At 40.1% G+C, this 24046-nt stretch overlaps 1 protein-coding gene across 3 annotated transcripts; it reads left to right on the top strand.

The window, feature by feature from the left end:
- Positions 1 to 226: 226 nt before the first annotated feature.
- On the top strand, positions 227 to 23107 carry LOC136435623 (cilia- and flagella-associated protein 100-like). 3 transcript variants are annotated; one of them, XM_066429269.1, is made up of 21 exons: positions 227 to 334; positions 555 to 631; positions 4338 to 4418; positions 5064 to 5161; positions 6112 to 6298; positions 6706 to 6773; positions 7593 to 7756; positions 8695 to 8775; positions 9310 to 9385; positions 9780 to 9861; positions 10578 to 10664; positions 12239 to 12368; positions 12736 to 12811; positions 13745 to 13896; positions 14983 to 15081; positions 15780 to 15816; positions 16800 to 16879; positions 17558 to 17654; positions 18910 to 19029; positions 19787 to 19918; positions 21785 to 21900. In XM_066429269.1, exons 2-20 carry the CDS (start codon positions 571 to 573, stop codon positions 19907 to 19909), a joined length of 1899 nt encoding a protein of 632 aa, XP_066285366.1. In that variant the 5' UTR covers positions 227 to 334; positions 555 to 570; the 3' UTR covers positions 19910 to 19918; positions 21785 to 21900. The 3 variants fall into 3 exon arrangements, with proteins under 3 accessions (XP_066285366.1, XP_066285367.1, XP_066285368.1); XM_066429270.1 differs by lacking the exon at positions 19787 to 19918 and having other exon boundaries at positions 21785 to 23107; XM_066429271.1 differs by lacking the exon at positions 10578 to 10664 and having other exon boundaries at positions 228 to 334.
- The last annotated feature ends 939 nt before the right edge of the window (positions 23108 to 24046 follow it).

Below are 24046 nucleotides of genomic sequence, written 5' to 3'. Positions count from 1 at the left end.
CATAGCCTACGTTAGAGATTCTGACCCTGAAAAACACACAAAATAGTCGAAATTTAACTTGTAAGTACATCCAAAATTAACTTATCATAAAGATATTTCCGTTTTAAGGTAAATCATAAAAGATATTTGTATAAAATGTAGAAAATAGAGACGGAAAATTATCCGGGAAAAATTGACCTTTAACCCTCTTTGCTCATTTACATAAAATGGCGTCTGCGCATAGCTCGTTGCTATGACCAACCTCGTTTTGGTGTTGTTATGGTGGACACCAAATCAAAACTTGGCGCTAGGAGACATTTTCTGTGACTTTTTTGTCTATTTTCAGCAAAAAGAGGTAATTTTAGATTACCAAACTGTTTTTGATGATAGAGAGGATATCATTTATCAGATTTATTAATATCTGTGTGTTTAAAAATGTTGTGTTTTTGTATTTGGCAAGCATATGCTACCGAGCATCGCCTGAAAACTAAGTGATTTCTGTTCATAGAAAGTTTGACATCTGTTTATTTTGAAAATACTATAAACAGATATGTTTATGTTTTTAATATTCACAGGTTTTGACAAGCAAATATGTCTACCGTGTCGAGGCAGTCGTCGGCGGCTTCGCCGGTCTCGGCGAATTCGAAATCTCGTAAGTTTTGTTGTGTTGAAATGTGTGTTTGTGGGAGGGGGGTGTTTACCCATGCTTGTAAAATTTGGTGATTCTCATGCATGAGATATTGTTAGATAGACATGTATCCCATGTTTGTTTTTGATGAGTCATACTAAGTAAGACGAAAATGTGCCTTCAGTTGCCCAAACTTTGATGAGTTAGAAAATCTCAGTGTTCAAGCATAATGGAAATTCTAACATATGAAAATATCTTGAAGAATTAGAATATAATTAAAATTACATGTACACCTAGCCTTGTGTAGTCTGATCCAACCATTTAAATCGCATTGGGAAGTGGACTATCGCCAGTTGGCGACATGATTTCCACTGGTTAGATTGATAAACAAACAAATAAACAAAGAAGGCCAGTTCTCGCTCTAGCCTGGGTACTATCATCTTAGTTAACACTTGCGCTCGCCACAGTAATTCTTAGGACGGGAGTCAGAGCGTACATGTATATTAAGATGTTTTTAATACCCAGGCTATTCTCAGACTACTGGGCGGCGAAAATGTTCGATATGGGTGTTCCACATCATGTGACAATTTCCCGTATCACACGGGGTTCTACTTGTATCAGACAGGCTTCCACAGAATATTTAGAATGTATTTCGAGTACGCCGGTTGCACCGCTGTCGAAAATTTGAATACCAGATTCAGAGTTTGGAATCAATTATTTTTGTTCGAGGACACAAAACTCTCTCAACTTCAAGCATTTTGTATTGAAATGTGTTTTTTCAGGTGGGTATGACATAAATAAGAAACAACACGTTGTATTCCGCAGGGGCGTCACCCTCGGTCCCAGCCCTCCCGTGGGTCGCATCGGCCTTCGGCTGTAAGGCTATACGACCCACGGCTGGGCTGGTACCTTGGGCGATACGGAATTCCCCGTGTTATATTCTTATTTATGATCGTGGGGATTTAATTTCACCCTAGAAGGGTACTAATAAAGGAGGCATTGGTTGCAGCAACTTAAGTTTGCAGTAGAAACAATTGTAGCAACACATTTGCAAGACAGAGCATATTTCTTTACTTCTCAGTGGAAAGGTTACAATTTACCACAACCACAAATATTTCAGGATTTACAGTATTAGCTCATAACATGTTTCTTTTACGCCAAATATAATTACTGACAACCTTTCACCTATCATCTTTCTAACGGTGTTCCAGCCTATCCTTCAACATCTCAAGGGGGTGGAACAACATTATGGCTACAATCTAAATGACAAACACTATGTCACACTGCCATTCGCAGACGACTTCTGCCTCATATCCACCCACAAGAGACAGCACCAGAAACTCATTAATGAAATATCAACCAACACAAAATCGATGAACTTATCCCTGAAACCGCGAAAGTGCAAGTCCATGTCCATTGTGAGCGGCAAGCCATCGGACATTAGCTTCTTGATCGATGGGGATCCTGTCAAAACAACTAAAGATGCACCGGAGAAGTTCCTAGGTGGCTACATAACCTTCCTGGGCAAGACAAGAGAGACATACGACATTCTTGCCAAGACAATAGAAACAACTATTGAAAATATAAACAAATCAACCATAAGAAATGAATACAAACTGAGAGTATACATGGAGTACGCTTTCCCATCGTGGAGGTACATGCTGATGGTACATGACCTAACAGACACCCAGTTACAAAAACTTGATGCCATTCACACAAAGGCGATCAAGACATGGCTTAAAATGCAACCTGGTGCCACAAACGCTATCCTGTACAACACAAGGGGTCTCAACTATAGAACTATCTCAGACCTGTATCTAGAGGCCCACACCCTGGCCTACAGTAGGTCAACCCTCAAAGGCGACGAGAAAGTAAAACATGCTGTACAAGCTAAGCTAGACCGTGAATCGCAATGGACCAGGAAGATGCAGAAGTGTGGTATTAAAACGTCCCACACCAGTGGTAGAAATACTTTTTTCCAGTGTTCTGCAATATTGCAGAATGTCAAAATTTTGTTCTGCAATTTGAAAATATTTTCTGCAAATACACAAGCCTCCATACTACAACCCTCTCAATCTAATAATGCCTATACATTTGTATTTATATATCTAGTTTTGCAACATTACTGTAATTCTTTATTCTCTCACACTTTATCTTTAATTTTTACAAAGTTTGAAACAGGAAAAACATACATATGTGTAAAACATTATTCAAATGACAAGCGAATTTACTTCTGTAATTCAAATGGCAACATCACATCAAATAACTTTTTTTTATTTCAATATCTGTATGTAAAAAAATTCAACAACCTGCCTGATAAGGAGGAACAAGGACATTATAACATTGCAGGGCATAAGTGTTCTGATGCGTAATTAGATTGCACAACCTGTGACAAAAATCACGGCCATCGGAAAAGACAAAATTTCATTCTGCAAAATAGCAGATTGTTTAATTTTTCTCCTGCAATCTTGAAAATCTGTCTGCAAATTGCAGACTGCAGGTGGTTATTTCGAACACTGCACACTATCCACCAACAGGCCACACATGCAGCAAAAGATTCAGAATGGTCTTCTGTGCGTAAACACATCAAACAACAGGTGACAGAAATGCGTCATAACGTCTGGAGCGAGCACCAGAAAACCCTACTACAGCAAGGGCGCATGCTACAACTCCTGGAAGAAGAGAAATGTGACCTTACGTGGCGGTCGATCATATACAACCTACCAAAAGGTGTTCTCAGCTTCGCGGTACGTGCCTCGATCGACGCCCTGCCCACATTCTGTAACCTGATCACCTGGGGAAAACGCAACAGTGACCGATGTAAACTGTGTGGTAACCGAGAAACACTCCACCACGTCCTGAACCACTGCAATGTTTCTCTCCAGCAAGGGCGATATACCTTTCGACACAACGCCATATTAAAGTACATAATGGACAGCATCCAGGAGGCTATCGATCTCCCACAGACCAACGCTACAGTCTACGCAGACATCCAAGGACACACTATCAACGGAGGAACCGTGCCGGCGCACATATTACCTACAACTCAGAAACCAGACTTAGTCACCTACCTCCCAGAACAAAGGACAATCCACATACATGAACTAACTGTGGCCTTTGAACAAAACATTAACGCGAGCCATGAACGAAAGGTAAACAAATATTCAGCCCTAGCGACAGAATTGAGAGCTGCGGGCACCACAACCACACTTACCTGCTTCGAGGTTGGATCAAGGGGACTCATCACACCAGAGAACAAAAACAGACTGCGGACAATGTTCAAAGTAGTGCAGGCAAAAGTGCCTAAGAACCTTTTCAGAGACATTAGCTGCATAGCTATTCTATCGTCATATGCCATATGGAGTGCGCGACACGAGCCCCACTGGGAAGCAGACACTTTACTGTAGAAGCAACCGTAGTCCTGCCCTAAGTGCAATATCAATTTGTTACCTTTGTATATAAGTGAATATGTATTCGGATTTTAACTGTGAATTGTATTTGTAATTCGTCCGTCCCTGCACATTTGGTCACCACATCGTGATGACCATCGTGACCTGGGCTTTGTGTCCTACTTTCTTTTCAAATAAAGAATGATTTTACTACTACTCAAGCAACTGGGTAAGATTTTGAAACAGTCAATCTTATCCAGTTGCTTGAGTAATTATTTTTGGCGTATCTTATTACCTGGATGTCTAACCTTCATCAATACATGTTTCTTTGACCTCCGCAGGGGCAGGCACGGCCTCGCGACAATCCGGGCGTGTTACCTTCCCACAATCCCCGGGGTCAGGCGCGGGATCTCCACTGTCAGGTCAGCGTCTCTCGTAGTTATCACATAACGCCATTCTAAGGAACAAACTTTCCTTGGAAAACAATCAACCAGTAAAAACACCCTTCAGTGTAACACACCAACTTTATGGGCATTTCGTATGCACTGAATATGAATATATTGATTTATGACTTATCAAGACTATGACATTTCGTAGCTTGTGCGCCCTACGAACGGTGACTCCACCCTTTATTTGCTTACCAATAAGGTTGCTATGGAAACCATTATCAGAATGCATTATTGTCCAATAATGAATTAATGTTATTGTTCAACAGTATGTGCAAGGTTCAAAGTATGTCATTGTCAACAAGTATTTTGCAACAGCTTTTGGAGACTGTAGTAGTCTATTTTAGAAATGAAAAGAACCATTGCACAACAATTCTAATAGTATTCTACATATTTGTAGGTAAGTTGTAATATTTTGGTACATATATAACAATTATGATGTCATAGATATATGATAGTAAGGTCATGTGAGGTGAAGATAGGTTAGGTCAAATGAGGTGAAAAATGTGATTCAAAAATGATTGTTGTGTCAAAATCAGTAGTTGTGTTTACTTTTTTGTTGCTGTGATATACTGATAGTACTTTACTAACATTATACTCCTGCTTCTTACAATGTTATAGCAGGAACAGAGCTTGCCCCTGACCACAACCCCTTCACAATGCCGGTAGAGAATGACATCTTCATCCTTAGGGACAAGGAGAGACAGAAAAAGAAAGCGGTGAGTGCAAATATCTGTTTTTTTCTAGATGTCTTAGATTGTATCGTAGGAAATTGGATCTTGCAGCACCCAGTCTAGCAATGGTGAACAGGGCTCGAAATAGTAGGTGCATGTGCACCTGTGTGCACCCAAAACTGTGGGTGCCCCAGTGCACCTAGATATTTGTGTGCGCTGTAGGGTAAAGGTACTAAATAGTATAGTTATTGTACACTAGTGTACAGAATATTTTTGAAATCTAAGTATAAGAAAAAGCAATAATTTTTTGTTGTATTCTATTTCATGTATTGTTTGAAATTTGAAGTTAGATATAGAATTACAGATTGAAATACTTACTTTAAGAGACTGAGGCAGAAGTGTTAAACTTTGTATTTAACCTATTCCCAAAATGGAATTTCAAGCCCTGGTGAATATTTTCTTACTGTTTCCCAAAATGTTGTAACACAGTTACACAATCCTTAGGCTGATGCCTAGCTCAGCTCATGAATGAGTTCACTTGATGGAATTTAAAAAATAGTTTCTTTGCTTTCCTAAAGGCTGTCCATTGGAAACATACTATTACTAGGTGGAAATAGAAATCCATTTATTTTGTGTCAGTGTACTTTTCTCTCCTTCAATTGTGCATCATCGTTTTGTATACTTTGAATTTCATTTAAGTTTGCATGGTTTTTATTTCGCGCTAAGGCCAAAAAGAGAGTGTTTGTGGTGGTTTTAATTTCGTGTTATAGTCACATACTGCTTCAGTTTTGGACAAAAATGTTCACGATGGTTTCAAAGTTTGTGGTGAAACGGTCGATGCGAAAACCGTGAACATAAAACCACCGCGAACATTTCTGCACTTACAGTGGTCTGAAATTGCAATTTTCTACTTTTAGACTTTGCTGAAGTATATGTACGAAACAACAATGATTATTGTCATAAGGAAAGGTCTGAAAATTCTTCTACCTCAACAGGAAAGGGTAAAACAAAGGAACCTACGCGTTCACGAGAAGACGACGTACGCTACGCGGGTGAACGCCAAGACGGCGTCCATGCGGAAGGCCGTGATCGAGTCGTCAGATTCGGAGGACGAGAGAGAGGATGAGGATAAAGCCGTGGCTGTGAAGGAGGATCCCAGCTGGACCATCGCTGTCACCAGGGGTAAGGATATCATATGGAGGAAGATTTTGATGATTGATTGACAGCTAGCTGTCCAATGGGAGAGAATGTCTCATTAAGGATGAAGGTTGTGATGATTGGCACCAAGCTGTCCAATGGCAGCAAATGTCTCATTAGGAGTAAGGATCAACATATTTGGATAAAGGTTGTGATGATTGGCAGCAAGCTGTCCAATGCCAGGGAATGTCTCATTTAGGACAAGGACAAATTTAGATAAAGGTTATGATCTGATGATTGGCAGCAAGCTGTCCAATGGCAGGGAATGTCTCATTAGGGGTAAAGACAATTTATGTGGAGAAAGTTTTGGAAGATTGATTGACAGCTAGCTGTCCAATGGAAGGGAATGTTTCATTAGTCAAATTAAACATGTTTCTCCTTCTCCTGAGCAGACAGACATGTAGAGAAGGAGGACCTTGCCGAGTATATCAACAAAAAGAGGGAAATGTTCCTTGTACAGGTAGGTTTATTTGTGTATCGTATCTTGTAATTTCATATCTTTGTTGTTTAATGAATTGTGTAGCTCATACTTGTGACAGTAGTAGCATAACCCAAACATTTTATGTGCCATTTGTTTGAATGACACTCCTACCAAAGCATTGCAGCCCCTACCTGTAGCTAACAATGATTTAAGGTTGAAAACTATGATAGCAAGGCTGGATTTAAACCTTGACCTTCTTATCCACAAATTGAACTGCTTAAACTAACTTAACCTGCAACTTACAAGTTCTTGTTGTACTTTAATTCATCTCAAAATCAAGACTTTGGCATATCTTAGAGTTTGTGGTTTAAACAACGAACAACTGTGATGACACAATAAAAGACAACGTAACGTTTGTAATGGGATGAGTTCATGGTGAGAGGTCTCTTTGAAAACTGTGAACTTATCATCGCAAAAAATGTCAACGTTTTACAGTAATTTGCCCCATATTTTGATATTTTTCTGTTAAGTACTCAATCCTAGGGTAGACTCCTGAGCTCGGACATGTTGTAAGGGATTGCATTAATTTGTCATTTCGGATGGTGACGTAAAGCCGGCAGCCCCGTGTATGAGGGAGCTTTAGACATAAGCCTCAAGCGTCAAACCTCTGCAAGTAGAAAAACCCAACACACTTATCGAGAAGAGTAGGGGTGACCCGGTATGCTTGGCCAAAAACGCGAGCCATGGCAAAGCCGCATTGCACTACCACTAGCTACATGCTTCACCTCAAATGAGGATGCCTGCTTTACCTTAACCTATGGCAACATTTACAATATTGTCTACCCTATTTTTCCGTAGTACTCCCTAGGAGTGAAGAGAGATGAGATGCGAAAGTTGGAGGAGATCGCGGCCGCGGAGGAGAGGAAGCTGGAGCTGGCGGAACAGTACCTGGAGGAGGACGCCGCCATGTTTGACGAGTTCCTCAAGGAGAACGACAAGAACTCCGTCGAAGCCATCAAGATGTAAGGACGCGTTACTGTAAATGGAGAAAATTTCGCGGTGGTTTTATGTTCGTTTTATGTGGTTTTAAGTAATTGCAGCAGCGCTATAGTCACATACTGCTACAATACTGTGCAAAAATGTTTGCGATGGTTTTATGTTCGCGGTTTTTGCGGCAACCATTTTACAGCAAACTTAAAACCACCGCAAACATTTTTGCATATTATTGTAGCAATATGTGACTATAGCGCTGCTGCAATTACTTAAAACCAGCACAAACATTCCATTTTTGCCTAAATAGCGCGAAATAAAAACCACGCAAACTTAAATGCATTTGCAGTATTATGTCATAATGTCTCGAATACTGTAAATTTCTTTATGTTTGGAACACCTTTAATCTTCACAGCTTAAGAATATTAAGAGTTTGAGATGTCTCCAAACTCATGGTTGAGACAGCTAGTGGCAAATATTGGCACTCCAGGCTGTGGGGTCAACTTTGCAATATACAAGTGAACAAGAAGGCCGTGCAATGAAACGAATAAAACTCTGCAATGAAATGAAAATGCAAAACGTTAAAAGGTAGACATAAGTTAAGTCTTGGTTTAGAATATGCCATTTTCAACACTAACTTAATGTTTATGTTACATAATCTAGTATTCAGTAGTACCATAGCTGCTATGCTAAAACAACAAAAAATTTTGAGTTGAAAAAAAACTAACTTATGTTTATGTTACATAATCCAGTACTCAGTAGTACCATAGCTGCTATGCTAAAACAACAAAAGATTTCAAGTTGAAAAAAACTAACTTAATGTTTAATATGTCACATAATCTAGTACTCAGTAGTACCATAGCTGCTATGCTAAACCAAAAAGGGTTTGTTGGTTCTTGGTACAATGCCTAAGTGTTGAACTGTTTTCAGTCATTGACTGATCAGTTGACGTTACATTATGTTTTTTCAGAGCGGAGTCTGAAACCAAGGCAAAGTTGGAGAAGGTGTCAGAAATCAAGAGGATCAATGGACAAATGATGTCTATTAAGAGGTAACATTATGATGTCATTTCTTTACTTATGGTAATATTCTTCTTTTGAATGTTTACAAATTTGAAGTTGCAGCATAATATGTAATGCTTTATAGTACCTATCAAAACATTAAGTATCTTATTGGAGAGAAAAATAATTTGATGTTGCCATTACTGAGGGCATCGTGTGGCGCAATTGGTAGGGTGCTTCGATCAGAACCGAGAGGTCCCGCGTTCGAAACCACTGGTATGCCCCAATGTTGTGCTCTTGGGAAAGGCACTTTACACGACTTTCCCTACTTCACCTAGAAGTGAATGCGTACCTGACTTCGGTTGGGTAAGGTCGTATTGAGGTTACCTGCTGGCGCCGAATGGCAGCCGCCCAGACCCTTGCGACAGTTCCACAAAGTGCAAGTGTGGAGCAAATATGCATCTGTTGTGTATTATCTGATTGTAAACCCTGCAGCAATTCAGCACTGGCTGCCATTGCACGGGTAATTTCTGACCAATAAACCATTATATATTTATATTAATAAGTGCCATCATTTTTTTCAGTGAAATCTCCAAGATGGAGGACACTTTAAAGGAATACCAGTTGTACAAGAAGTTCTTAGACAGCGTGACTCCTCAGGTGGGTTCATGGTATCCACTAAGAGCATTTCAAGGGTGTGAAGGGGGTTTTTAGGTTCTATATTTGACAAAAGTCTAATAGTTAAAGGTATCTGTGAAATCTTTGAAATAACCATTTTTGAAAGATGGGCTAGTCTGATTTTGATTTACATTTTCATAGAACAACTTTATTTCTGAAGATTTATAATTATACTTTTCTGAAATATGTTAAACAAACAAACAAAAGCTAATTCAGTAAAATTTAATGCTAAATCTTGCCGTATATTACAATTATAATATACATATTAAGGTTACAAATTGCAGCTGTATATTAGCTATTTTAGTAGCTGTTAAACTAAATGTACTTTTTGCTTGATGTAGAATTTTTTAACGAACTTTTATCCCTGGGCCAATAGGAATACAAAGACAAGAAGGAGACAGAACTTGCGGAGAAAATGAAACTACAGAAGAAGGCATCGGCAGCCAAGAAAAGAGCAAGTAAGAAACAACTGCTGCACATACATGTACACTGTACCCTTCAAATCAAACTAAATTTCATCTTCTATATCTTGCTGCATGACGACGCATCATGTTAATTTAGATCAAGATCAGTTTTCATATTTGCGTTCAGGGCTCGAAATACTGCCGTGGGTGCATGTGCACCTTTGTGCACACAAAATTGGAGCTGTGCACCTAATTTCTTACTGTGGGTGCACTGGTGCACCTAGATATTTTTGTAGGCTAACGGTAAAGGTAATATTGTTTTCACAAAATATTCTTGAAATCTAAATATCAGAAAAATCAATATAACCTTTGTTTTACTTTGTTTGATGCATTACTCCTTACTGAAATTAGCTGATATAGATAGAATCACAGATTGAAGTTCTTAAGAGCGTTTAAGTTGAATATATTTTTCTGACATTCAACTTTTATTTTATGTGGTGCACCCAGAATTTTTTTCGTACACCTAATTTTTTGGTTGGGTGCACCTGTGCACCTATTTCCAAAAATGAATTTCGAGCCTTGATTCAGTCATTCATTCATTCAGCACAACATTATTTTTCATACACCTAAGGTTGCATGTTAAGGTTGCATATTTTGTTTTTCTTCTGTGCTGAAACTCATGCCCTGTGTGCTGTGCTGCGCTCATGCTTTGCGTGCTTTGCTGTGTGCATTTTCACCCTATAAGTTATAACATCACCCCCACCTCTCAGCCATGGTTAGCGAGTCGCTTGAACCCCTCGAAGAAGAAGCAATCCCAAGCGCACATCTGCTTGGTCCTCCGGGAGCAAGTTCCAATGGTATACAATCATGGGCACGACCATTTCATTTCTCTTTCAAAGGGACTAACTTAAAGGTTTTCATATTCCTGAAGGAATGATGGCTTCATCTAATATCAACTGTCATAATTCTGCCTGGTACTCTAAGACTGCCATGTTAAAGGCAACCAAAGCAATATTAGGGCCCGAAAATCAAATTTGGGCCGCGCCCTTGCCAAACTGTTGTCTAATGTAGCATTAATGCCGCACTACGCGCTCAATCATCATTTATCACCCAGTCTTCTTGGACTGAAGGGGAAGTGGAAACCCCTTCCCCTGGCTGGTGCCAGTGGGGGTGGTCACACCAAATTAACCCTCTGCCCCCTAACTACAGTCCACCCTAGTCAAAAAACCCAGCTGTTGCAGGGTGCTTATGTATAGGTCAAGCATGACTAAAGGCCGTGGCAGAAAGCACTAATGCTGGAAAGATGCCAACTAATTGGTTCAAGCCTTCGTCCAAGGCATGGCTGCTAGGACATTAAGGGACTGGTATTTGGACAGCCATAATTACCATGAAATTACCATGGCAGTGTGCACTAACCAAGCATTAGTGCTGCATAAGTGTTTCTGGCATTAATGCTACATTAGACAACAGTTTGGCAAGGCTATTTAGTCATTTCTATTCATGAATAGTTCAAACAACACTATCACATTATGACTTTGTATAGCGACGTCCATGATCCAAAAATATGACTTCGTTGCAATGTGAGAACTGAGAATTGTCGCCAAGGTTTTTGTAAGCTCACGAAACTAAGGGGATCATCGTATGGCATGTTTTTGCATGGTTTCAAAATGCTCAAAGTATGAAGTTATTACGCTTAAATGTGCTAGACAGTGTTAGTAAATGTCACTACAATAAAGATTTCAGCATTTTTTTCCATTTTTTGGTCCCTAATATTGCTTTGGTTGCCTTTAAGAAAAACTGTGAATTTACAGAGATCCACCAATGCAGTGCAGTTATAAACGGTGTCAAATAATTCAAGACATTCTTGAGGGGCCCCCAATAACAGTTTCTATAGGGTACCCGGCAGAAGAATTCCTGTTTCAAAATGCACTTTAACCTTCTCCCTGCTGCCTAACTCCATAACCAATACAAATTTGGTGCTACCTTTGGATGTAGGTTGATGACAGGCAATGTGTTATGACACAGGCTAGGGTTTCATCAACACCCTGACCAATTGACCTCTTTGAAACTCAGATTCGAATCAGCCATGACCCGACAAATTGCTTCCTAGTTTGCCTTGAATACTAAATCTGGCAAAACAAACTCGCCAGTGAGATGTGGGATTTTGTCCAGTTTTCAAAGGATGTTTTCAGACTGACTATTTTGGCACTTTGGAAATAATACGGCGATTTAACCCTTTAAAAAGAAAGTAGTCTCTCTTTTGCCAGATCTAGTTTTCAAGGCAAACTACCGGTAGGGAGTGATTTGTCATGGCTGATTCGAATCTGAGTTTCAAAGAGGTCGATTGGTCGGGGTGGTCAAGGTGTTTGGGTACAAGGTTAGGTGATTGGTTGATTGACTGATTGATTGACATTTAACTGTCCCTCTCCAGCTGCCACCACGCCAGCGAGTGACAAGACGGAGGCCGGGCGGGCCGCGAGCCGTCAGCTGGCAAGTCGGGAGTCTACGAGAAGAGACCGTAGCGGCACGTCACTCTCAAAGGGGTCAGGCTTAGGAAAAAGGTAAGACGCACGCCAATAAGCCGGGTTCACGGTTTGACCTGCTCGTGCACAGTGTGATGCATTGTGGGTAATGTTTAAAAGTTGAATGCCCCTGAGACATTAACAAAACACGTCTGGACATGTATTTAAATCATGGTCTAGACAAGAACTGTTTACAAGTTAGCGGCCTTCACCTTTGACCTTGTGCATGTGCGGTGCAAACTGTGAATTGGCTTATAGATCGCAATGGCTGGATAAAAAGTACAGCATATGTTTTGGACAGTATCCATGTCCGTTCATCATTGTTAATGATATGTAAACGTGACTTCATTATCTTCACATTTTTGTTTACTTGTTTACAAAGTTGTTTACTTGTTGTTATTTGTAGGCCTGCGGGGACCCCTGCCAGTGGTACAGGTCCAAATGACCAGCTAGATTCAGATGAAGAGGAGGATATGGAGGAGGTGAGTACAGCAAACTGGTACAATACTGACTAATTGTTAGTTAGTGCTGCCTACGGTGAAAATCGATTAGGAACAGGTCTAAAATACTGGTACTGGTACCGTACTGTTATAATTTACACCAAGTCTATGCTTATTTCGTGACTCATCTCCTAACCTCATGGCCTCATGCAACACCAAAGGTGACCAAAGTGACACTTTGGAACAGCTTAACTAATACGCAACGGATCATTCAGGCAGGAAGTGTGATGGATGTCACTCCAAACGTCCGCAAATAATATTCGTAATTTATCCAGTTACGTAGAGTTTGAACTGTTTGTTAGTATTGTTTACCTGGATGTCTAACCTTCATCAACATAATGTTCTGAATTGTTTCATTCGTCCTGTCCATCTGAGAACTCGTTCTTAAATCTCTCATTCCTGCCCTCCATTCCAGGAGCCAGACCTGTTCTTCTCGGACCCCCAGCAGCTTCTGGACCTGTTCCAGGAGGAACAGAACTCGTTCTTAAATCTTTCATTCCTTCCCTCCATTCCAGGAGCCAGACCTGTTCTTCTCGGACCCCCAGCAGCTTCTTGACCTTTTCCAGACGGAACAGAACTCGTTCTTAAATCTCTCATTCCTTCCCTCCATTCCAGGAACCAGACCTGTTCTTCTCGGACCCCCAGCAGCTACTGTACCTGTTCCAGGAGGAACAGAACTCGTTCACAAATCTCTCATTCCTTCCCTCCATTCCAGGAGCCAGACCTGTTCTTCTCGGACCCCAAGCAGCTACTGGACCTGTTCCAGGAGGAACAGAACTCGTTCTCAAATCTCTCATTCCTTCTCTCCATTCCAGGAACCAGACCTGTTCTTCTCGGACCCCCAGCAGCTACTGGACCTGTTCCAGGAGGAACAGAACTCGTTCTTAACTCTCTCATTCCTTCCCTTTATCCCAGGAGCCAGACCTGTTCTTCTCAGACCCCCAGCAGCTTCTGGACCTGTTCCAAGAACTGGAGGAACAGAACCTGTCTCTCATCCAGAACAGTCAGGAGACGGAAGAGGCTCTGGAGGAGATGAGACAGACGTTCATCCAGACTGAGGCAAAAATGTGAGTCAATAACACTGTCTTTTATGTTGATTTTCACCGCCTAGCATATTGTTGTGGAACTGCAGGGGCATTTCTAATGGAAACTTTGGAAGAGGATAACTTAAACTTATTTCATCTGTTCTTGTTACTGCAGTGGAACCCCCTGTTTTCATATCTTCTGTTCTGGATTTTTGGGTGGTAGCATTTTTGGGGCATCCTAGCATACGTCATGTAGTTGTGCAATTTAAACGTAACATCTTCCAATCGGTTGACTTTTCGGTCGATCTTACCGACCTTTCTCAGATGTCTGCTTTACTGCGCTGCAGGTTCCTAGCAGGTTGTTGTGTAACTGCAAGGGCATTTTTGTTTGGAACTTCAAAGGAACCGTGAGACAGAGATCCAGAAACAGGGTCAAGGCCAAGGAAAGAAGTTCAAGATTGTCTGAAGCACTTTCGGCATTTAGCTCCCTAGCATCTTGGTGTGGAACCGCAGGGACATTTTTGCTTGGAACTTATCTGATCTGTAATATTCAAAGGAACCTCGAGACAGAGATCCAGAAACAGGGTCAAGGAAAGAAGATTGCCTGAAGTGGTTTGGCTTTTAGCTCCCTAGCATCTTGTTGTGGAACTGCAGGGGCATTTTTGTTGGGAAGTTGATATTTGTTCTTGTTGGCAGGAACTGTGAGACAGAGATCCTGAAACAGGGCCAAGGCCAAGGAAAGAAGATTGTCAGAAGTGGTTTGGCTTTGAGCACCCTAGCATCTTGTTGTGGAACTGCAGGGGCATTTTTGTTGGGAAGTTGATATTTGTTCTTGTTGGCAAGAAGAGACAGAGATCCTGAAACAGGGTCAAGGCCAAGGAAAGAAGATTGCCTTAAGTGGTTTGGCTTTGAGCACCCTAGCATCTTGTTGTGGAACTGCAGGGGCATTTTTGTTGGGAAGTTGATATTTGTTCTTGTTGGCAAGAAGAGACAGAGATCCTGAAACAGGGTCAAGGCCAAGGAAAGAAGATTGCCTTAAGTGGTTTGGCTTTGAGCACCCTAGCATCTTGTTGTGGAACTGCAGGGGCATTTTTGTTGGGAAGTTAATCTTAATGTTCTTGTTTGCAGGAACCGTGAGACAGAGATCCTGAAACAGCAGATCACCATGTTGAAGGACACCATCACCAGGGAGGAGGAGAAGGCTGCAGACCTGGAGATGAAATCAAAGTAAGATTATACTGTAAATCTAAAAATATTTGCATTAGTTTTATGTTCACATTTTTTGCAGTGCAAAATCATGACATGACAGTCATGTTCTGACCACAGACTTAAAACAATGCATAAGCCTCCTTTCCAATCCTACCGTGATATTAAATCCCCACAAAAATTAATCAATTTACAGTAACCCCAGCACTTGTATTTCCTTGTTTGTTTGTTTGTTTGTTTATTTTTATTTTTTGTTTCCTTAACCATCTTCCTCATGCTGAGATGGCCTTTTGATACCAAATAAGGTTAGACAGCAGGGAGAAGGTTAAATAAAAAGTAACTGTTGATTTTTTTATACAAATTATGGTATTTGCTGTTAGTTACAATTATCAATCTCTAAGACTGGCAATAGTTCCCCAAAGAAAGTCCTTTTTTTTAAACTTGCATTTTACTATTTTGCCTCAGGCCTAAAATTTAAAAAGTTGAAGACTGAAGTATTTTGAACAATACATTGCTTGTAGCTTTATTGCTTACATGTATGTATTTGATGACAAAGGTCTAGATGATATAATTGATAATACATTTTCTGTATTTTGATGCTATTTTCAACAGTAATTTTGATAGAATGTGTTATGTCTTACTTATGATCATAACATAATCAAGAAATAAAACATACACGACAGTGTACTCTTATTAAACTATTGCAATATTTATTACAGAATGTTCTCATATGGTGAATTCAAAGCAGAAGATCAGGTAAGACTTTCTACATGAAAATACATGTTCGCTGTTTTTGTTGTTGTGCTTGTCTTTGCTATTGTGTCTGTCATCCACCCTCCTAAAAGCAGAGCCCCTATCGCTCGATTTGTTGGCTTGCTCGTGTAGGGGCCCTGCTTTTTAGCCCCGGTAGACACGGTTCTGGCTTCCTTGCCACCAAAACCGCTGCAGCCAATCAGAGGGTTTGCTAAATCTCTGATCTAGAGCAAAAGTGCAAAGGATGCTGGGAAGCTATCAACCAATCAGGTTACGTCTCACATCGTTACTTTAGGTTCAGAACAAAATAACCGCCAAATTGTGCCAAATAAGGTCATAGCTCATTAATTATCCATGAGCAACTGTCAGTAACGTCGCCAGAACCGTGTCTACCGGGGCTAAAGAGCAGGGCCCCTACGCGAGCGAGCCAAGGAATCGAGCGTTAGGGGTCCTGCTTTTAGGAGGGTGCTGTCATCATGTCCAACCCTGTCCTAACTAACCGTATATGTCGTGTGCTTCTTTCTCGCTGTGTTAAATTCCTCCATGCTTGCTCTAACCATGGATATACAGGAGGATACAGGCGTATGTACAATGCATATTGCTGTGGCTTTGGTGATATTTCTCTATTTTTTGGCGATGCCTCAGAGGTGGAACCATTTTTTTCCATATATAGCATCTGAGAAAAGTAGCAGTATTAGGTCAAGAAAGGGTTTTAAAGATAGAACAAAAGCATACACAAAGAAATTGAATGTGTTTCATTTCATCCTGTCCAAAGTATGAAATATTCAGTCTATAACTACTACTTTGTGTTGATTGAATATCAATGGTGCCAGAATTGTTTAATATATTATATATTGTATATTGTTTTCTCCAATTAATCCTTACCCAACATGTCATTTCAATGCATGAGATGCCATGACTACATCATTAACATGATGCCCCATATGGTTACTATATCATTGATTCTCAATTTTCCTTATCTTTAGGAGAAAATGTTGCAGTCACTAAACAAGAAGGTAGAGGAGGTGTACAGGGCCTGTATAGGAGACAACGAGGCCAACATTAGGTATGGGTTAGCAGTTCTTGTTACAAAGTCCTACCTTCTACAATAAGGCCATGTTGATTTGATAATATGGATGACATCCTCTGGGAACCCTAAAACTGATGCGAGCGTGCGAATAAAAAAAGGTTTTCAAAAAAAAAATTGCCTTCATTATGAAATCTGCGTGGTCAGGAAGGTTGAACAAATGAATAAACAGACAGAATCTTATACCAAAGAATGGATTCTTCATTTTTGGTCTTTCACATCTTCTTCTTTGAGTTTGGCATTCTAGACATTAGTATTGGTTTTCCGAAATACCTTTGTGCAATGTACGGCATATATTTGCTCATTTCATAGCTGCTTTCCACAATTTACAGTATAGTAGAAAACTTCTTTTTTTTGGGGGGGGGGGGGGGGGGGGGAATGGACGAAAATTGTTGTGCGCACGGATGTCATCCATATAATCAAATTAACATGGCCTAATTACAATTCCTTACAATTCCAATATATTTTACATTACAGTACAGTAGTCAAGGTTTTACTTTATGCAAGGCATTTACCGAATGCAACGGCAGGATTCAAACCTGGGAGTGTTACCTACAAATGTACCATGCAATTGTACTGTTTGGCCAAACTTTTGAGTTTGGGCTGTTGGGGAGTTGACTGAATTTTCTAAGCTGGCTCGTTGTGTTCCCCCCTTAGTACCCTCCAGATGCTGACCAACATTGAGAACCGGCTTGAGGAACTGTTTGAGATCATTGAGATGATGCCTCCTGAGAGAGTGGAGGCTGCGGAGAGGGTATGTCATCGTCTAATCCTTTTTAATATTCTCCATGCTAAAGTATACCGGTGCTATGGCCGAGTGGGTAGAGTGTTCGCCTTGCATACGGTAGGTTGTGTGTTCGAACCCCGGCTGTGTCATACCAAAGACTCTAAAAATGGTACATACATGTACTGCTTTCTCTGCTTAGCACTCAGCATTTGGGAAAGAGTACATACTGCTTTCTCTGCTTAGCACTCAGCATTTGGGAAAGAGTATGGCAGTTCACACACACCACTACCAGCGGACTAGCCCCCTGCTATAGTGACTTGCACAAAGTTGTGTTGACCCGAGAGCTTTGGAACCGTAGATGGGCACCGCCTTATGCAACTTTAACTTTTTAATGCTAAAGTAACCTTTTTGCCACGCAACCGCAATGCGGTTGCTGGCATAGTGGCCGGTATTAAGATGTCCTCCATTCTGTCCACCCTGCTTCGTTCAAGCTGCAGACAGACTGAACCTCACCAAAGGGCGCTTCATGCAAGGCCAGACGATTGTGTTTTGCCATTGCTCATGGCTCACTATAGTTGGTAAATGTGTATATCTGTGCAGACTGTTGATAATCCGATTGCTATTGGCAATCTAAACGGCATCCGAGAAGGTTTGATTTTTACTTTGACTGATAAAATACATTGGACTAGCGTGGCCATTAGCTATTATGCGGCAAAGGATAGGGCGGCAAAAAATGTGACGGTTTTCATGCCAGATATACATGTACATGTGACGATCTATGGGGAGGACAGGGCGTAACAACGTCTATACAAGTCATTACATGATTGTACAATTACCATTTCAGCCTCACCATTATCTAAGGGTTGCGTGGCCAGCTTTTATCAAAAGCATTTCTTGTTTCACCAAAATTGGATTGGTTACACGGTTTGTCAGCAAGGAGAATTAAAAACGTTTCAGTATCATTACAGTATTAAAACAGCATTGCAACTTCATGTAGCTAGCCTGCCTTAAAGAATAAAGAAGTAACGGCAGGGTTTTTGGCACAGAACCCAGCGGTCCCGGGTTCGGATCCTCTAATATCACTGATCTTGTGCCCTTGGGAAAAAGACACTTTACATGACTTTCCTCAGTCCACCCAAGACAGTGTAAAAACGGGTATATCATGTGTGTGGGTCACGACACCAGCAATAACTGCCTGTGTCTCATGTGTATTGCACTATTGCAATTCTAATGAAATAAAATAAAAAAATATGATAAAAACTATGTTGTGTTTCCTCCCCAGGCTAAGGAAAAGGAGCGTCGTCTGCGACTTCGTGAGGAGAAGCTGGAGCAGCAGAGACTGCACCAGGAGGAGAGGGTCCGCCGCGCGCTGGAGAGGGCCCAGGCTGACCCCAAGAAAAAGGTAATAATTTTCATTCACAAGGTTTTAATGTCTGGAAAATACATGAAAATTCAATACAGAGTTTGGAACGTGACACAACAACAGGGTGCATAAAGGTGATAAATGTTGTTTAAAGGAAGAGCGGTGAGATATTCTTTCGGTACCAGTCACATGAATTTGTGGGTCTACCATGTCTGTAGCCTGGTATCCATCCTGTTCTACCTCTGGTTTGCTCCTCTGATCGCTTCCATACTGAATAGTCTGGCACCCATTTATACTTTATAGAGGATTGATTGGCATTTGGATACTAGTATTCAAGTAAAATATACACAAAAGCCCTGATTGGCAAGATCCTCTATAATTGCACGGTAACAGGGTTTTAACAGACATTTGGGAGTTTGATCCTGTTACACTGCTTCCGAGAAATATTTGATACTCAAAATGATGCAGGAGGTAAGGACCAAACATTCAAATGGGGACGGGGGACAGACTATTCTGTGGAGAAACAGAGGAGCAAACTGGAATAGGATTCATACTAGGCTACCATGGCTGCATCAGGGACACAAGGTTGCAGCTATCTCAAAAAATATTTTTGGACTGAATCTAACTAGATAGTGTAATTTGAAACCCAGGTGCCATATTGGTGTTTACAGCATTTCAAACGTCATCATTAGATGAACACTGATCAACTGGCCATGTTACGGTGGTGGTTGTTGTAATCTAAATTAGTGTGATTAATTCTTATTGGACCACATGTTGATAAAATCCACACCTTTAGCGAGGTCGTAAGCTGGTGTTCCGCTCAAACCCCCCCATCACGAAGAGTCGCCACCAGCGCGGGAAATCGCGGATGGACCAAGAGGAGGAGGAGAGGGAATATTTCTTCGGACCGAGCAATTGAAATCAAAATGTACTATTTGTGTCATAGGTGCTACTAATTCAAAGGGAATGTTTTGTCTGTCTCTATAATAACGGAGTTTAGGGTTGGAGGGTTGACTTTTTTCCTGTGACGTTCAGCATGATACATACTGTTTATAAGTCTTTAGGGTGGTCTCTTCAGTTAACTGCATACCAGGGCTGCCTCCAGCTTTAATTTTTTTTTCGTCCCCACTCCTTGTTTGAGATTCAATGTTTTAATTTTCGTTGTTAAATCTGTCACATCAAAAAATGCATTTACATAAATTTTATGTCATGAAGTTACAATGTTTGGGATGGACAGGGTGACATTTTTTTCCGTCCCAACAAACAAATTTCCGTCCTTGGACTGAGGGACGGGTCCTGGAGTTGTATTTTTGCTGTAACCCTACTACCACAAATTCATGACTCCACAAACATTTCCAATGCATTACTAAAGAATCGTTTCAATTGCAAACATGAAACACAGCGAAAATCTCCTTTCTACTTCTACCACAAGGTAACTGAATTCATGGTACATCCTTTGTGAGCAACAAAAAATTTGTACTTAAGTGCATTCAAAAATGTATGTAGAGATTATTTTGGGTTTCAATGAACTCATTACTCTGTGATGCCAAAATGCATTGCTTAACAATTCTATATCTGTAAACACCGAAAAACATTTTCTGCTAAATACCTAAGAATCAACAGAAAAATTGTGTTGTATGATGAAGGTTTTAAAATCAAGAAGAGTAAAGGAGATATTTCTGTCTGTTGGATCCTTGAAAGGTTTGTGACAAATAACGATATGTGTAAGGTTTCTAAATGTGTATATTTATCGGTTAAGGGTCTAATGTCTGTGTTCCAACAAGGTGAGATGTGGCAAGGTTAATGCTTCATGTGGTTCTAGCAATGGATGAAAGTCTATAACTGCCTGATGCATTGGTCAATGTAATTCTGTTTTACTCCCTCCAAATGGAGTTTACTCTGAATAGTGCATTATGGTAATTAGCGTTAAGGCCAACTGACTTGATCATATGGATGACATTTGCGCCCACATCAATTTTCGTCTCTTTCCAAAAAAAGCGAAGTGTGCAACCATACTGTACATCGTACAAATAAGCTGCATAATAAGCAAATTTATAACCGTAAGTTTCAAAAAATGTGGGAAGACCAATACTAAATGGATATTAATGTTAGAATGCCAAAGTCAAGAACAAATAGAAATAATTTATTGTTCAGTAGTACTGTAAATGCAGAAATGTTCGCGGTGGTTTTATGTTCGTGGTTTTTGCGGCGACATTTCACTGTGAACATAAAACTACTGCGAACATTTTTGTCCAATACTGGTATCAGTATGTGACTATTATACATGATTGTATAGCACTGCCGCGAAGTTAAAACCACCGCAAACACTCCATTTTTGCCTTAACACGAAGTAAAAACCACACAAACTTAAATGCACATTACAGTATCACCCGGAGTGACTGTTCAGTCAGTTGTTCAGCCTTCCTGACCACTTAGATTTCACAATGAAGGCAACTTTTCTTTTGCCAAACTTCATGCACACATTCGCATCTGTTTTGGGGTACTGTAAAAAATGCAGAAATTTTCGCGGTGGTTTTATGTTCGCGGTTTTCGCGGCAACCGTTTCACTGCTAACTTTAAGCCACCGCAAACATTTCTGTCCAATACTGAAGCGACTATAGCGCTGCCGCGAACCACTGCAAACACTCCATTTTCGTCTTAAATAAAAACCATGCGAACTTAGATGCATTTACAGTATGTCATCCATATGATCAATTCCAGTATGGTCTAAGGGTGAGGTACATCTGTTAAAAACGAGATTAAACAATGACGTCATATTTCTCTTCCTATACAGGGTGGAAGGAAGCTGGTGTTCAGGTCAGAACCACCTAGGAGGAAAGCTAAGAAGGACAAGGCTCAGGAGAAGGCTACAAGAGAAGAGGAAGAACTTGCTTACTACTTCACTTAAACATAGTGTACATATTGTAACAGACTTTCCTTCTATATCATCAATAGACTCCTTTTTTGCGGACTACAAAAACTGCTTTCGTCACCGAGTGTGATAACGTCATGTCCGCCAACATTCGAATTTCTAATGCATTCCAATGTTTGAAATGCAAAGTCCATTCTTACAACATGTTCAAATGTTGGCAGAAATTGTGTAATCAACGTGACGTCCACAGAAGTGCTACCTTGTCTATTGCTGTGTATCGTCTTGAAATAATTGGAATGCAGAAATCCTGAAGGAGTTGGAAACCCAAGGGAATGATACCTTTATCTCACAATATATCTTCAAAATGGTAGCAAGGTAATTTTCACACTCATTGTCTGTACTGTTGTATTTCCTTTGTTTTTTAACCCCCTACATGCTAAGTTTATTTGGTTAACCCCCTGCCTGCTAAATTTATTGCATCCCATGCAAATGTGTGTATACATTGGTATTCATTGCAGGTAGGACATTAAAACACTGTCATTGTATTATAATTTTTAAAAAAGCTGACCACGTTTATAACAATACATGCATTGTAGGTCTGTAACCCTACTAACCTGTTTTTGGTATTGCACATGCAGTTTAGTATGTGCTAAAAAATGAACATACCATCTGAATGTTCTTTGAGCAAAGAAAAATTTTAAAGACATTCCTCATAAAAGATATCTGAGGTACCCGAAGATGTTGATGTATAATATTTCATAGATGAAAATAGTTTGTTTTTTTCCGATGCACAAAGTTTTAAGTGCCTTGGTCACTTTTATATGACTCTGCCGAATTCTACAAGTAAGCCTTGTAGAAATATTTTATGAAATCACAATTGAAATATTTTACATGAGTTCAGGGCAAATTGAGTAAAAATTGTAGGGACCAAGTTCTATGGTTTCTATTTTGTCTTTTATTGTGTAACAGTTGATTATATGATGTCCTTTGGTGTATAATAGATGTACAAATTCTTTTTAAAGTCATCTACTTTTAAGCTGCTCCCACATTCATGTTCAGAGGTTGTATATTTCCACAACAAATGATAGAATATTAGCATTGGAATAGAAAATGTCCATAATTGTTGTGATTTTTCTTCATTATTAGTACTATGGTCATAACCATAGCCAATGACATATGTCCAAGTGTTGTCAAACAATATATGGCTTTTCTGGATTATGGATAAGAAAGTTTGTGGTGAATTAATACTATTTATACTTTTTATTATGAGGGGTTACATATATAATGTACTGATTATGAATCCTTTTTCGTGTAACAAAACATGGCCATACGTCTGCTTGGAAATTTAGATCGGGTCCATATTCTCAGCATTGGTCTCAATGTGTCAAAATCTTATATAACTATTTCTTGACATTCTGTTTCAAAATCTGATAATTAGTTCTCTCTTTGGCTAGAGCCTAAGTACATTATGTAACAGTTAAAACCTTGAAACACCTGTTTTTACGCATGTTTACATCATTTAGAAAGAAACATAGCAAAAGTAGGCAACCCCGAAACAAGTCAACGTTTATGTTGATATTATGTAAACACGCAAATATTAGCACCGGAACGCAAAATATACCTTCTTTATTGGACTCTCTTGAGTCTTAGTATATATTTTGTATCAACTAAAACCACTATTTGTACGTATGTTTAGCGTTGCATTGTTTAGTAAGAAACACTGCAAAAATATGCAGGCCGAAAACGCATACTAAACATAAACACGTACAAACATATACCACGTAAGCATGTTATTTACATTAGCCCTTTCTTGGGCTAGAGTCTAGCATGTATTATGTAACAGCTAAATCTATGCAACACCTGTTTGTACGAATGTTTATCGTTTAGCCAGAAACACGGTAAAAATATGCAGGCCCGAAAGACATAATTATGGCAAATTACGGCTGCATTTGCCCACGCACCGTCGCCGGGCAACGACATGTTGGGGGCATGGGAAAAATGCCACCAATAATATTCGCAGTCCTTCCAGATCGTTCCCCTGTTGTTGTATATTCACAACGTTGCCAGGCAACCTCTTGAAACTCGTACATAATTAAACATAGGGGAGCATTGGAGAGAACGCACGAATGCATTTGTCATACACCCGTGCCTTTGACAGGTCTCTTTGAGGTGATGTCAATTCAA

The sequence above is a fragment of the Branchiostoma lanceolatum genome, chromosome 5, assembly GCF_035083965.1.
Source record: "Branchiostoma lanceolatum isolate klBraLanc5 chromosome 5, klBraLanc5.hap2, whole genome shotgun sequence".
NCBI lineage: Eukaryota > Metazoa > Chordata > Leptocardii > Amphioxiformes > Branchiostomatidae > Branchiostoma > Branchiostoma lanceolatum.
The sequence above is the reverse complement of the archived record's forward strand: the minus strand, read 5'-3'. Positions and strand labels throughout refer to the sequence as shown.